Raw genomic sequence first — 12,908 nt, 5'->3', positions numbered from 1 at the left:
AAACACGGCGCTGGGCACAAGCCTCCCTCCTCCCGGGTCCTGTTTACAGATCCGCCTGGCCCAGCCCGGGTGTTAGTGCTGCTACGGGCACTGATAACGCTGTTAATGAGCGCGCTGCTGATAGCCGAGGGGCAGACAGCCCTCCAGATGTCCAGCAGCTTTCTCTCAGCCAAGGCAGCTTCTCCAGGGCAGTGATTTAACTAGGGATGGGCTAACTCGACTCATCCTCTCTCTTCCTGCCCCTCTCCCACTTGCTTGCTTGCTTAATGACTGGGTTAAACTTGTGCCAATATGTTCAAATGGAACGGGTGCTCTTCTTCAATGTAGAGGCCAAATCAGGAGAATTAACTGGTCTCCCAAAGCTTCACAGGTCCTCTGGGTGCAATCTCAGCTCCAGAGCCAGGTGAGTGCATGTCAGGCTACGAACAACACCTCATCCTTGCAGCCCACAGGCACACTCCTGCTGGCAAAGACACTGGGGCATAGTAGACCCCAACATTTTATTTCAGGCTGACCTTTAAAGGAAAAACCTCCAGTTCAACACAAGCTCCTTTTCCCCAGGATATATTCAGACTCCTGGCCTCCATTTCCCTGTTCTGCACAGTCACCCCAATGGAGGACCATGGCACTGAAAACCAGCCAGGTTTGTTACTGGCTCACACGTAAATCATTGGCTTTGTTCAACAAAGAGGCCACCAACTAGCTCTTGAGATATGCCAGTTCCCTACTGAGCTCTGGAATGGGGTCTGGAGAAGAGCCAGGCGACCAAAAGAGAGCCCAGTTTCACTCAGGGGATCCCAGAGCATCAAAGTGAGGAGCAAGAACATGGTCATCCATGCAGGCTAGAGACACTGATCCTCTGGGGGAAGGCAGAACAAATCTAACCATGGGAATTCATGAAAACCTGCCCAGATCAGAGCATCCGGGCCCCACTGCAGCAGCGCAAGGGTTTGGTCAGACATTAAACATGACTCTTTTGTTGGCAGACATCAAACACAATGGCTGCACCAGCGCACACTGGGTGTTCTCGCCAGGAGCAATGGGCCCCTTTCTCTCTTGTTTTCCGTCCCTTTCGTCACAACCCCAAGCGTGATAACCTGTGCTCCCCCACCCACACCTACCCCTAATCAGCTTCTTGAGAAGTGTTTCATGGCTCTGAGCACCCAACTCACGTGTTTTTGCCAGCTGCAAGAAGCCCAGGGCTTGGGGGTTCATCTGGGACACACAACTCCTCTCCTTTCATGGGGAGATCCATCCTCTTCTGATGGACTCTCCGTGTTCACCAACTCACCCAGTAGTGCCAAATCCTTACTGCCAGCCACAAAAACAGGAGGATCAGTTTACCACAGAGTCCCAAGAGAGGGATCAGTTGGCCCTGCAATAGGAAAGGGAACGGGGACAGCACAGCTTGGACCTGAAGCATCCCTCACCCCACATGGCTGAGCCCGTGGGGTTTGCACAGAGGGTCCAGCTCTGAAGTCAGTATTAAAAGGTTGTAGCTATCACCCCCAAAAAGAAGAAGCCTTTCTACCAGAAGTGCGTCAAATCGGCATCATCCACCACCTCAGCTGGACTGTCAGTTTTGCCTTTTGGGTGTGTTTGGGTACCTGTGCCCTGGATAAAGGCACAAAATAATGGTACATGTGAGGAGAAAAAAACAAAAACAAAACAAAAAAAAACCATAAAACTTAGAGTCTACCTAAAAACAAGGGAGTGTGGAACTCAAGTGGATTTTAGCCAGAGCAATGCAGCTAAGCACTCCCAGCACAAGCCTGTGCCAGGAGATTAGCTGTATACCTGCCTGAGCTATGGCACATATTAGTCACCACAGCTTGTGGTTTTACCAGTTGGCACATTCTTTGCTGAAGCCGTTGACATGGGGCAACTCAGCAGGTGTATAAAGGAGCTGATCCCCATTGGCTGCCCTTGGCAGAGCCGTGAGCTTCGCACTAATTAATGTAATGACAATAATAGACCCAAAGTAAACAAGGTGGAAGAAAAAAAATCAATGGGCTGGGAGCAGAGGCTGCACTCAGCGGGGAGCAGTCCTGGAGGCTTCTACCTGTGCCCGGCTCCGTCGGGAAGACTGACAGGCATCCCCGAGGATCGCCAGCCAGGGGCTCTGCCCTGGGCTCCAGCGGAGCCGTGCCAGCAGCCGTCCCACCCGGCGGGCAGCAGGGAGGTAAGGGAAGGGCACACAGCGACGGGGTCAGCGGGCTGGGGCCACGGCAGCGGCTGCGGGGCGCAGCCTTGTCGGGCACTTGGGTAACCCCTGATGCAGCCTGGATGGCTTTGGATTTTAGGGCCTCTCCTCGCCCTTTCCTGATCCCAAAGCAGAGGAGTTATGGCCCTAAAGAGAGGGGAGGGCATTTGCTCCTGTGCTAGTGAGTTAGGACAGTTTTGGAGCCAAATGGGGAAGAACCTGGGATCAATCTCCTCTAACAGAAGTGCACGGAATCTCCAGAGGGCAAAAGGAGCTAGAAACCTAAGGCCATGGGCAAAGGAAGCACTGAAATTTCCAGCTCTTCTCAGACAGCTTCTCCCCTAAAGCCCTAGAACAACATAATCTAATTCCCCCACCCTCAAACACAGCTCGGGGGTCTGCTTTCACCCCAGCCACTCTGGATTTCACTTCCCGGACTGAAAGCACCTTTCCATCTGCTGACCCCACAGAGAGGCTGACCTTGCCTGACTGCTGGATATGAGCGAGGAGATTTCTCTCCCATGGGCAATACAGTCCCACTGAGATTTTTCCAAAAGCTGGACAGAAAAGCTCCCAGGCTCTGCATGTCTATCTGAGCTCTCTCTCAAGCTCCTCTCTGCCAGTGTGCTCACAGCTTTGTGCTTTTTCCTCTGTGCTACAAGCAGAAAGAACCCAGGTATTAATTTTGTCTCAATCTCAGCCTGCCTAGCTGAGAGATTGGATCTTTTCCCTGCACGTTAGATCAAAACTTACAGATCCTCTTTTCATTTTCTTCAGCTCCGCCACGATTTGTATGGCTGTATGAGGCACATGGTGCAGCTCTTAGAGCCCAAAACACAAGGAAAAGGTTGAACCCATCAACCAAAATCTGGCAGCTCTGAATTTTAGCGCAGGTCTGAGCTTGCTCTGTATTTCTACCTAATTCTTGCAGCAGCAAAGGGAAAGGAGGAAACCTCCATCCATACGCAGAGAAGGTGTGAAAGGTGAGGATGGGGGCTGTTTGGGCACCTCTGGTCCCAGCTGCTCCAAGTACTGGCGGGGCAGGGCAGAGACATCAAATATTTGTACTTACTTTAATGCAGCTTTTGGCAGAAGGGCCTTTTCCCAATGCCCCACAATGACTCTGTCCACCATGAAACTTTTAATGTCTAACCTGTGCTAAGGACCAATCTCTTTTCCCCCTCACTCAGCTTCTGGAGACAGAAGGGGAACCTGCAAAGCAAGGAAGGGAGGTTACCCTACAAGTGGCTTTTACAGCAGAGCACAAGACCTCTCCTCTCAGCACGTCCCCCACCACCTTTCTCACTTTAAACCTCTTTGTTCAGCACAGCAGGTGACCCCCAGCAGATGAATCATGTCAGGCAACAAAGTCTCAAAGCAGAAGTCCTGCCCTCACTGCAAGAGCAGGTCGACGGCAGCCCCAGCAGACGCCTGCACGATCCACTATGAGCAGTTCTGGCTGTACCGCCACTGCTCCTCGGTGCAGCAGAGGGACAGGCAAGCTCAGAGAGCCGGGCAGCTCTTCTCGGGGCTGCTGGCCATGAACGTGGTGTTTCTGGGCTGCGCCTTCATCAGCAGTATGATTTTCAACCACGTGGCCATCACGCTGGCAGAGGTCTGGATCCTGCTCTCCATCCTCAAGGTCTTGTGCCTGTGCTGGATTATCTACTACGTGCTGGGCACCAGCCGGCAGCCGCACGCGGTGCTGCACCGGGACCCCCACGCTGGCCCCATCTGGATTCGGGGTAAGTTCTGCTTTTATTTGTCATCTCACGCCTTCCCCCCTTCCCAGTGCCCAGAAGATCAGGATTTTTTTTTCCCCTACTACTAAAAGAGCTAGAAGCCACAGGAGATGTGGTTAGCTTGTCAGCCCGTGGTTTGGGGCGGGGGGAAGACAGGGGCACAGTGGTTGCCACAGAGGGGAACCTGAGAAGCCAAAAAACTGTTGTACTTGGCTTCCCTTCAGCCTGCAGTCCAACTTTGTTCTGTGGTGCCTTCCCAAAGCACAATCCAGGCATCTCCCACCTACAGCCCAGCGACTGAGCATGCCAGAGGAGATGTGGGGGAGGTTTTGGGCATGACCACTTTGCAAAGTGAAAGGAGAACGCTGCATTTAACATCCAAGGGTGTCAGCAGCCCCATGCCACCCTCATCCTTGTTTAACATCACAGCAGGCCCGTTTCCAGGGGAAGATTCCTGGCCTGTGAGTCACAGCACAGTGACACTCAGGCTTTCCTGGGAGATTTCCCATCAGTAGTTGCCTCACTTTGTGAAATGACACTTCTCCAAGCAGCCCTGCCTCTGGTTTATTCTGGAGTTTCTAATTAGCACACGGGCTTCTTAACTAAGCAAGGAGAATTAAAGGGAAGACAGCTACAAGGTACTTGAGTACCTAAAGCTGCAGAGAGGTATCCAAAACAAAAGGGCAAGTCAAGTCAAGGGTCCTAACTTCTGTAGACTGGTGCTGCCAAACGCCTCAGCAGATCTGTGCTCCTCCTGGGTTTCCTCTGCAAGGCAGAAACCATCAGCTGCCATTAGCTCACCTCTGTCACTCCAGGTTGCACAGAGAAGGCCCAAACCCTGTTCCCACCATGTATCCAAGCACAAGAAAACAACTCACATAGTTCCAACACCTTAAACCAGCCAAAGCACACAACCAATTTCAGGAATAGGGCTCCCCTTTGCCCCTTTCTCTCAAAATCATGAGACTTCCAAACAGAAAGGGCTCCAGCTCTACCCCAATCCAATGGGATCCAGTCCCCAGACAGGCTCAGGTGCTCCACAGACATGTCTCTGTTCATTTACTGATGCTTTTGCTGTTTGCCCAGGGTCAGTGCTGCTGTTTGGCAGTTTCAGCATCCTCCTGAACGTGTTTCATATTGGCTACAGCACGATTCTCATCCACTGCAAGTCCAAGGTGGAAATTCTGTTCCCCAGCATTGAAATCCTTTTTATTTGCACCCAGGTACTGCCCTTCTGGAAGCTTGCTTATTCTCTCCATCCCATCCTCGGGAGCCCAAGGGGTGGGTGGAAGTGGGGAGACTGGGGAAAATGAGGGATTCTTACGAGCATAAAAGGCATCAGAGTGTCACATGTCAATTCAAATACCATCCACATTCTTCTCAGGCCAGATTGAGAGACAAAGTCATAAGGTTTAGAAACAAATCACTCTAGCAACACCTGACATACTACAGGATCCAGAGGAGTTTGCTTTGAAGCATCAAAGTAGGGAGAGAGGAGAGGAAATTTCAGATTTTGCCAGAGGTATCACTGCACCATGCTCTCCCCATTTGCTTATGCATCCCCCCAACTAAACCCTTAAAAAATATCTCACACCATTTGCAATTAGTTACTCTGACAGCAACCCTCTTCCTTCCAGCCTCAAAGCCACATTTGAAAAAGTAAACTGCTTCCCATCTCAGCAGCAAATCCCCACGAACATCCAAGACAGAGCAATACAGCTCCCCTAGATCAGCATGAGGTGTGGGCACACACGTGCTGCAGCCGCCTCGGGAGGCCAGCACGTGCCACAGCGGGGTGCAGGTGCCTCCACAGCGGACAGGTGCCTCCACAGCGGGGTGCAGGTGCCTCCACAGCGGGGTGCAGGTGCCACAGCGGGGTGCAGGTGCCTCCACAGCGGGGTGCAGGTGCACACACGCCCCTGGGCCACTTGCCCGGGGGCAGGTTTGCTCCCACTTGGGCACGTGTCTTCTCTGCTGCCTGCCCCTTCCCACCTCGTGTGCGGCAGGCTGCCAGCTTCACCCTGCTCACCTCACTCTCCTTATTGGTTGACAGGCTTTGTTTCTGTGGCATCACTCTAAAGACTGCATTCAAGTCCAGCACAACTTCACCAGGTACAAAAAAGGGGGATAAAAACCTGCCTTCTACCCCTCTAAAGAAACTCTTCCTTCCTGTCTGCTTATGATCTCTGTTACTCCAGCTAGAACTGCCTTCATCTGATCTTACACAGGCTGGCTATATTCTGTGCCATACAAGAACCAAGCTGTGACTTGACCAGACCCATCCTCCCTCCTCTGGCCTGAGCCCAGCAGTCCCCTTTGCTTCCCACTCCTGCCTCGGGCTGCTTCAAAGCTTCTTGCTTCCTCCCAACCTCACACCCCTTCCTGCTGCACAGCTCAGGAACCGGTTCATTGGCAGGAGGATGAGGTGGGGTGGCCTCCCCGTTCCTATCACTGGGAGATGTCTCAGCCTTCCCTCCTTCAGCCACACCCAGACCCGGGCCAGTGCCACCAGGGAGGCTGGCACTGCCTGCCCTGCCCTGCCCCGTTGCAAATGGGCAAATGGGGACGTCCTCAGCTGTAGCTGGGTGAGCAAAGGCACAGAAGGGGCCCAGACGTGCCGGAGTCACACACATCTGTGCACGGCTGAGCAAGAAGCAAAGGGCAGCAACACATGGCGGGTGGAAACCAGGGTCAGAAACAATCCCCACAGGTAACTTCTCTTCCCTCAGGTGTGGGCTGATGCTGACCATAGCCACCAACCTGCTCCTCTGGCTCTTGGCCGTGACCAACGACACCATTCACATGGAGATTGAGTCCCAGCTGCGTGAGGTGGAGCAGCGATTTGCAGGCAAGGCTTTTTTCACATCCCTGTTTGTGCCAGGCTGACATAGGTGACTTCCAGGGAGAAAACAGTTCTTGATCTCGGTGATACCACAACCAGTTCCCTGAAATGCTGAAACTTCCCTGTTACTGGAGGTTGTCTCAAGGAGATTGGCTGCAAGGGAGAACATCTTCACCTGGAGGGGTGGGACCTGCTATGAAACCCTAGAACTGAGAGCTAGCAAAGGAAAAGCCCACCACAAATTAGCATTTTTGCTCACATTTACTTGTCAGCTGCAAGCAAAAGATTGCTGTACTAGAAGAGACTCATGTAGTTCCTGTGCTTTCCTTCTGAGGATATAGGAAATAAAAAGGGGAAACTAATTTTCCAAAGGTAGAAACAGAGGAGGCTGTGAAGGAAGAGGTGTCTCTCTCTTCCAGCACCCACAGTGTTGCCCAGCAGGAGCATTATGTATTTGGGAACAGACATTTGCTCAGCCCTGCTATTCTGAATCCTCACACCCTGAGGACTGAAGGATCATCACTTCACTTCCTACTGATCACTGGCTATGAGACAGAGTGTCACCACAGATGATGTGCCCACACACCAGGAAGTCCCAAAGGCAGCCATGAAATCCAGGCCATGTCCCTCCCTTAACTCTTGCCTCCTCCTTCTCGTACTCCAGGCAATGAGACTACCTCATGCACGTGCCCAAACACAACCATGTGCAAAGTCTTCCAGAAGGGCTACATCCTGCTCTACCCCTTCAAAACCGAGTACTGCCTTGTCTGCTGCTCCATGCTCTATGTCATGTGGAAGAACGTGGGGAGGCGCATCAGCCACCACCATGTCCCTCACACCAAGCCCAAGTTCAAGCTCCAGGGGGTGGTCTTTGGGCCACTGCTGGGGGCCATTACTGTAATCATTGGGATCTGCGTCTTCATGATGTACCAGATTCAGATCACCAGCTCAGTCCCCAGCCACCAGGTCTTTGTGATGTATTATTCCTACTACATTGTGCTGCTGCCCCTGATGAGCATGGGTGCAGTGATTGGGACAATCATCCACGCTTTGGAAAAAAGGGAGCTGGACACGCTGAAGAACCCAACCCGCAGCCTGGACGTGGTCCTGTTGATGGGGGCAGCCCTCGGCCAGATCGGCATGTCCTACTTCTCCATCGTTGCCCTTGTGGCCACTGACCCCATGGACCTGTTGAACAGCCTCATACTGTCCTATTCTGTCCTGCTCATCTTTCAGAACATCACCCAAAATGTCTTCATCATTGATGGGCTTCACCGGCAGCACTTTGTAGCAGCAGCTGAGGCCAGACACCCCAGACAAGCAGGGCAGCACACGGGGGCTTCAGAGCTACCCAGTGAAGAGGAAACCACGACAAGCAGCCAACAGGAGCACACGCAGGTGCCTCCTGGCAAAGGGGAAGAAATGAATGAAGGGCAGAATCACGAAGCCTACAACCAGAGGCGAGTGAGCATGCTGGAGCTGGGACAGGAGATCCGGAAAGTTTCTCTGTCCTACATCCACAGCTACTCTAACCTGAGCTGGAAGAGAAGAGCTTTAAGGGAGATCTCGTTCTTCTTGGTTTTGTGCAACATCATAGTAAGTATTGCTCTCTCCACAACATCACAGCTTGGCTAATGACCTGTGACACACATGCTCTCTTTGTCTTTCTCTTGGGCCACCATGCCATACAAGAAACTTTTGCCCATCAAGTTTTAACCTACTGGTGAGGCAAGTCAAGACTCTTTTTGCTATTAATACCCCACTCTCATAATTACAAGGGCTCTCTTTTAAGCTAAGAAGCAAACATAGCTGGATTTCCTAGGTGCAGGAATGTGACAGCTAACAAAACATTACGTGCCAACATCTTAGCCTCTGAAGAAGTTATCAAATTCATTAAGGGTGGGTCATGAGATAGGTGGAGAAGCAGGAGGCACCAGCAGTGAGTCTTTGTAAACATGAGTCTCCAGGATTGAAACTCACCCAATAAAGTACACTGTGCTCTGGGATCTTGAATCAACATGGATCTTCACTGCAGCCTTAAGCCAGTGACAACAAATTGGCCAAGGAAATAGTGAAGTTCTGTAGAAAGATGAAGCTGGCTGAGGCAGAATGAGGCTGTCATTAGGTTTCCAGGAACTTGATGGGGTTTGACTTAGAGCAAGGAGTCAGCAGAGTAACTAGGGGATTTTACTCCTCTTCCCTGGCAGGAAGACTCCTCTGATAGTCTTGAAATCTTCCTACGATTAGAGTGCAGGTAGGAGACAGTTTGTCATCCTCTGACTTGTGCTCTTTTTTCCTCACCCCTCTTTAGCTGTGGATCATGCCCACGTTTGGGGCTCACCCCGTCTTCGAGAATGGGCTGGAAAAGTCATTTTACGGCTACTCCACCTGGTTTGTGATCGTGAACTTTGGCCTCCCACTGGGCGTGTTCTACCGAATGCACTCTGTGGGGGGACTCCTGGAGGTCTATGTCACAGCCTGAACCAAGCTGACTTCCCACCCTGGAGGCTGGGGTGAAACAATGATGCTGAACAAAGATGCAGGAAGCGGCAGATATGCACATGGAAGCTTTCAAGCTTTCTCCCTCTGGCATCTGCTTTGACTTTTCCTTGCACAACATTTCCATGCATTTCAAAAGAAAAAGAGGTTGGTTTAATAGAAAACATTTTTTTCTCCATAGACTCAAAGCCCATACACAAACTGTCTTGCTGCTCTACAGAAGCTGGTACTTTTCAGCAGACTGCCAGTGGATGCTGTATGGTACCAAGTAGGACTTCATAGCTCCTACTGAAATCTTCCAGATAAAAGAACGTGAGAGCAGCCTTCAACAAAAGCAACAAAAATTGGCCTAAATTCCACACAACTTCAAAAATCCACAGTCAAGGACCACCAGCCCCACCAGTGCTCACCAACCTGCCATCCTGCAGCACAGAAGAGACTGACACCAGCCACACAGGAAGGACACAGAGCCACAGTCAGAAACAAACCTCAATGCACACTTTAACTTCCAAAAAGATGCTGGTAGCTGCTTTAATGGTCAGAAGTGGGACTACTTCTGTTTGTTCCTCGTGCTGACATCTGGCACATCGATTTGTGCAAGTCCCAACGGGCCCAGCTCCACTGAGTGCCAGACTCTTGCAGCTCTCTGCACTGAGGCAAGAGAGGCCTTTAGACCTGCACCAGTTCAGTGAATCTTTCCCCCTTACCAAAAATAAAAGCTGTAGCATGACCTTGCCTTACCAAAAATAGTTTCTCCTCACAGGCACTCGCAGAGTATCAAGTGGGAAGCATTAGGGCTGCCCTTTGCCTGGTGCTGCTCGTACATGGTGTTACCACCACCAGTGTGTACGAGCAAAGGTCCCACCTTTGCACACAGAGCCAGTTCAAGAGAGAGCTACGGCCAGCTCTACTGTGAACCCCTCCCTGCCCCAACACTTCCATCCTCGCTGCTCTTTGCACATCCCCAAACATTTCACAAGGTGCACTGTGCGTGAAGGAACGCAGCTGCACAACGTGGTGCCTGACCAAAGACCCATCAGCTTATCCACAGGAGCTGCTTGCTTTGAAGGCACACAGGAGAGAAGGGGGCTCAAGACTGCGGGTCCCAAACAGAGCCTGGTGAATGGAAATAAAGAGAGACTGAATTTTCATGCGTGTCTTGTGAAATCTCTGGCTCTGCTCTGCACTCAAGGATCACACTCAAAGGCATTAACTTACACCACTGTGGTGTTCAGACACTATAGGAGATTTAAGGGCAGGCCTTGTTTTACAATCCATCGAGATCTTTCATGACTCTTACCCAAAGCCAAAGTAGCATGGGTACAAAAGGCATCTGTTATTGCTTCTGTCTCTCTATAAATAAACCCAGAAGCAGGGTGGGCTTAGGATCAGAGCCTATTTATGAGTTTCTTCTGTGGTCCCCTAGAAAACTCTCCCAAAACAGTAACAGTGATGAGAACTAGAAACTCCTGACCATACACATCCCACACCCTTTGGATTCAGCGTTCGGGCAATGACAGCACCTGTCTGTGAAAATGTTAAGGGAGAGCTTGAACTTTGCCCAGCAAGTGTTTTTACTTAGGCCTGTGTCAACAGAAATATGTCATGAGAAATAGCGGTTGGATAAATTAGGCTCCAATAAAGTTAATTATTATTTTCAATCACAGTCTGCACTCATGGATCTACAGGAGATGTGTGCCAAGGTCTGGCCCTTTCAAATGATGAACGTGATCTCAAACCCTTTTTCTAGTTTTTCTAGACAAGCAGTGAGGTACTTTATGGGCAAACCCATGACCTAGATTTTATCTGCACTCTGATTGACAAAACACTGTTTAAGTTACTGAGCCTCCACTGAGTGGGTGACTTGGGAGGTCTCCCACAAAGTCCTGTAGGCACTACATCCAGGTGTGGACTGAAGAAGTCAGTGTGTGATTTCTCACTGGTAAACAGATGGACTACCTGAATATTCAACCAGCACCAACAGGAATGAAGCCCACCAGCTCCAACTCCTATGCTGCAGAGGAAAGTCATAAGTCCTGCAACAGGCAACAATAAAAGCACTTTTCCAGGCCAGAGACATGCAGGGTTCAACGTTACAGCCTTTCACCTAGAAGGGTTCCATCTCTGGACTGATTTTTGTCTCCCTCCAGGAAGGGTAAGTTTGTGAGTGAGTAGAAGTGCCTCTGGCTCCTTCACGAGACTGACAGCAGGGCTGGGCACAGCAGCCCCAAAGCCTAGTGAGAGGTGGGCAGCCGAGACTCCTGCACCCGGCCCAGCCACCACAGGGCAGGGACCCACCTGCTCCTTTCTCATCTGCTCCACTGCCTTCTGTCATCTCCCATCCACTAAAGACTTACAAAGCTCCCCCAGGGCCAGGCTGCCTGTTTTATGGGTTTCAACAACACACAGGTTTTAGCCCACAGTTCACCAAGTCAGGAGACTCGATCGTGTTTGACCTAGTTGATTTTCTGCACCTCTTGAGGCAGTTGCATTTGATGATGTCTCAGACCATAAAGACAGAAATGGCCAGAAACAGAGTTCAGGCTCATTTTCCTGAGTCCAGTCTACATTCCTGACTACAAAAAAAACCCCATCACACACTGCAGAGGAAACCAGCACCTGGTCTCCCAGTAGCATAAACCACCCCACGACAAGACAAACAAGATTAGAAACATCTCTGGGAAAAAATAAGCAACCAACTGCATGTTTCAGATAATCTTTATCTTTCTCTCTGTAAGTAAGCAAATAGTTTACAGTGCAAGTTGATTTCCACAGAACAAGGATCAGACTCCAAACACCAAGAACCAAACAAAAAGGTTTCCAGAAAAGTCACAAAGAAACAAAGCAGAAAAGAGAGGACGGAAGAGATCATGAGAACCAGCAGATCCATGGGAGGGAAGAGGCAAACACATGGGACACAGGATGCCCCATTCCAACAGTGAGGTGCAAGTGCCATACAATCAGAGGCTGGTCCCACCAAATCACAACTGTAGATATGAGAGATTCCAAGTAAAACCGAGACCTCGCGCTGTTTGGATCAGAACAGAGATATGGTCAGGATGGGAGTAGTGCTAGATGGCAGAGTAGGTGGGAGATGGGAGGTGTGGGGGGGAATAACCTTTCTTATTTCATGAATTTCTTATCCTTCAGAAAACAATTCAGGTTTTATTTCCATTTTCCACTGGCCTGGGACTCCAGTCCACCTGCAGTGTCCAAAGGAGGAAACCACCCATCCACAAGCCAGCAGGAGCCAGCAGTACCCTGGAGCAAGAGAGGGTGGTCGTGTTACCATCACTCCAGCTCCAGAACTGAGGCAAGGGTTACAAGACACGTGTGTGTGTGACATACCTGTCCCCTTACTTTAACCTGTGAGACCAGTTTCCATGGAGTGATCTCGCTGGTTCTAAGCTATGGCAAACAGCTCACAGCCAGTGAACCTCCCAAGAGCCTGAATTCCAGAGCACCAAGGACTAAGCTTTGGTGGAGAGGGAAAGGTCTCAGTTCATGACAGGACCCCTCACATTTCATTGTCTGAAGACCACACAGGTCTAAGACAGAAGCCCCTCCCAGGAGAACATATCCTGGGCACTGAGTTTAATTTTGTCTCCACCTACCAAAGTGC

General features: G+C 50.7%; 1 protein-coding gene across 1 annotated transcript; it reads left to right on the top strand.

Moving 5' to 3' along the window:
* Window positions 1–3,557: 3,557 nt before the first annotated feature.
* On the top strand, window positions 3,558–9,269 carry OTOP3 (otopetrin 3). Its single transcript, XM_008941554.1, has 6 exons — window positions 3,558–3,948; window positions 5,032–5,168; window positions 5,999–6,057; window positions 6,675–6,793; window positions 7,452–8,383; window positions 9,099–9,269. Exons 1-6 carry the CDS (start codon window positions 3,558–3,560, stop codon window positions 9,267–9,269), a joined length of 1,809 nt encoding a protein of 602 aa, XP_008939802.1.
* Window positions 9,270–12,908: the final 3,639 nt, after the last annotated feature.

This window comes from Merops nubicus, unplaced genomic scaffold, assembly GCF_000691845.1.
Source record: "Merops nubicus isolate BGI_N331 unplaced genomic scaffold, ASM69184v1 scaffold47065, whole genome shotgun sequence".
Classification (NCBI taxonomy): Eukaryota; Metazoa; Chordata; class Aves; order Coraciiformes; family Meropidae; genus Merops; species Merops nubicus.
Note: the sequence above shows the minus strand (reverse complement) of the source record. Positions and strands in the feature narration are given on the sequence as shown.

Coding starts and splice junctions, on each gene's coding strand:
- OTOP3 (XM_008941554.1), top strand. CDS start 3,558: ATGTCAGGCAACAAAGTCTCAAAGCAGAAGTCCTGCCCTCACTGCAAG. Junction 5,169..5,998: donor TCCTTTTTATTTGCACCCAG/GTACTGCCCTTC, acceptor ATTGGTTGACAG/GCTTTGTTTCTGTGGCATCA. Junction 6,058..6,674: donor GTCCAGCACAACTTCACCAG/GTACAAAAAAGG, acceptor CTCTTCCCTCAG/GTGTGGGCTGATGCTGACCA.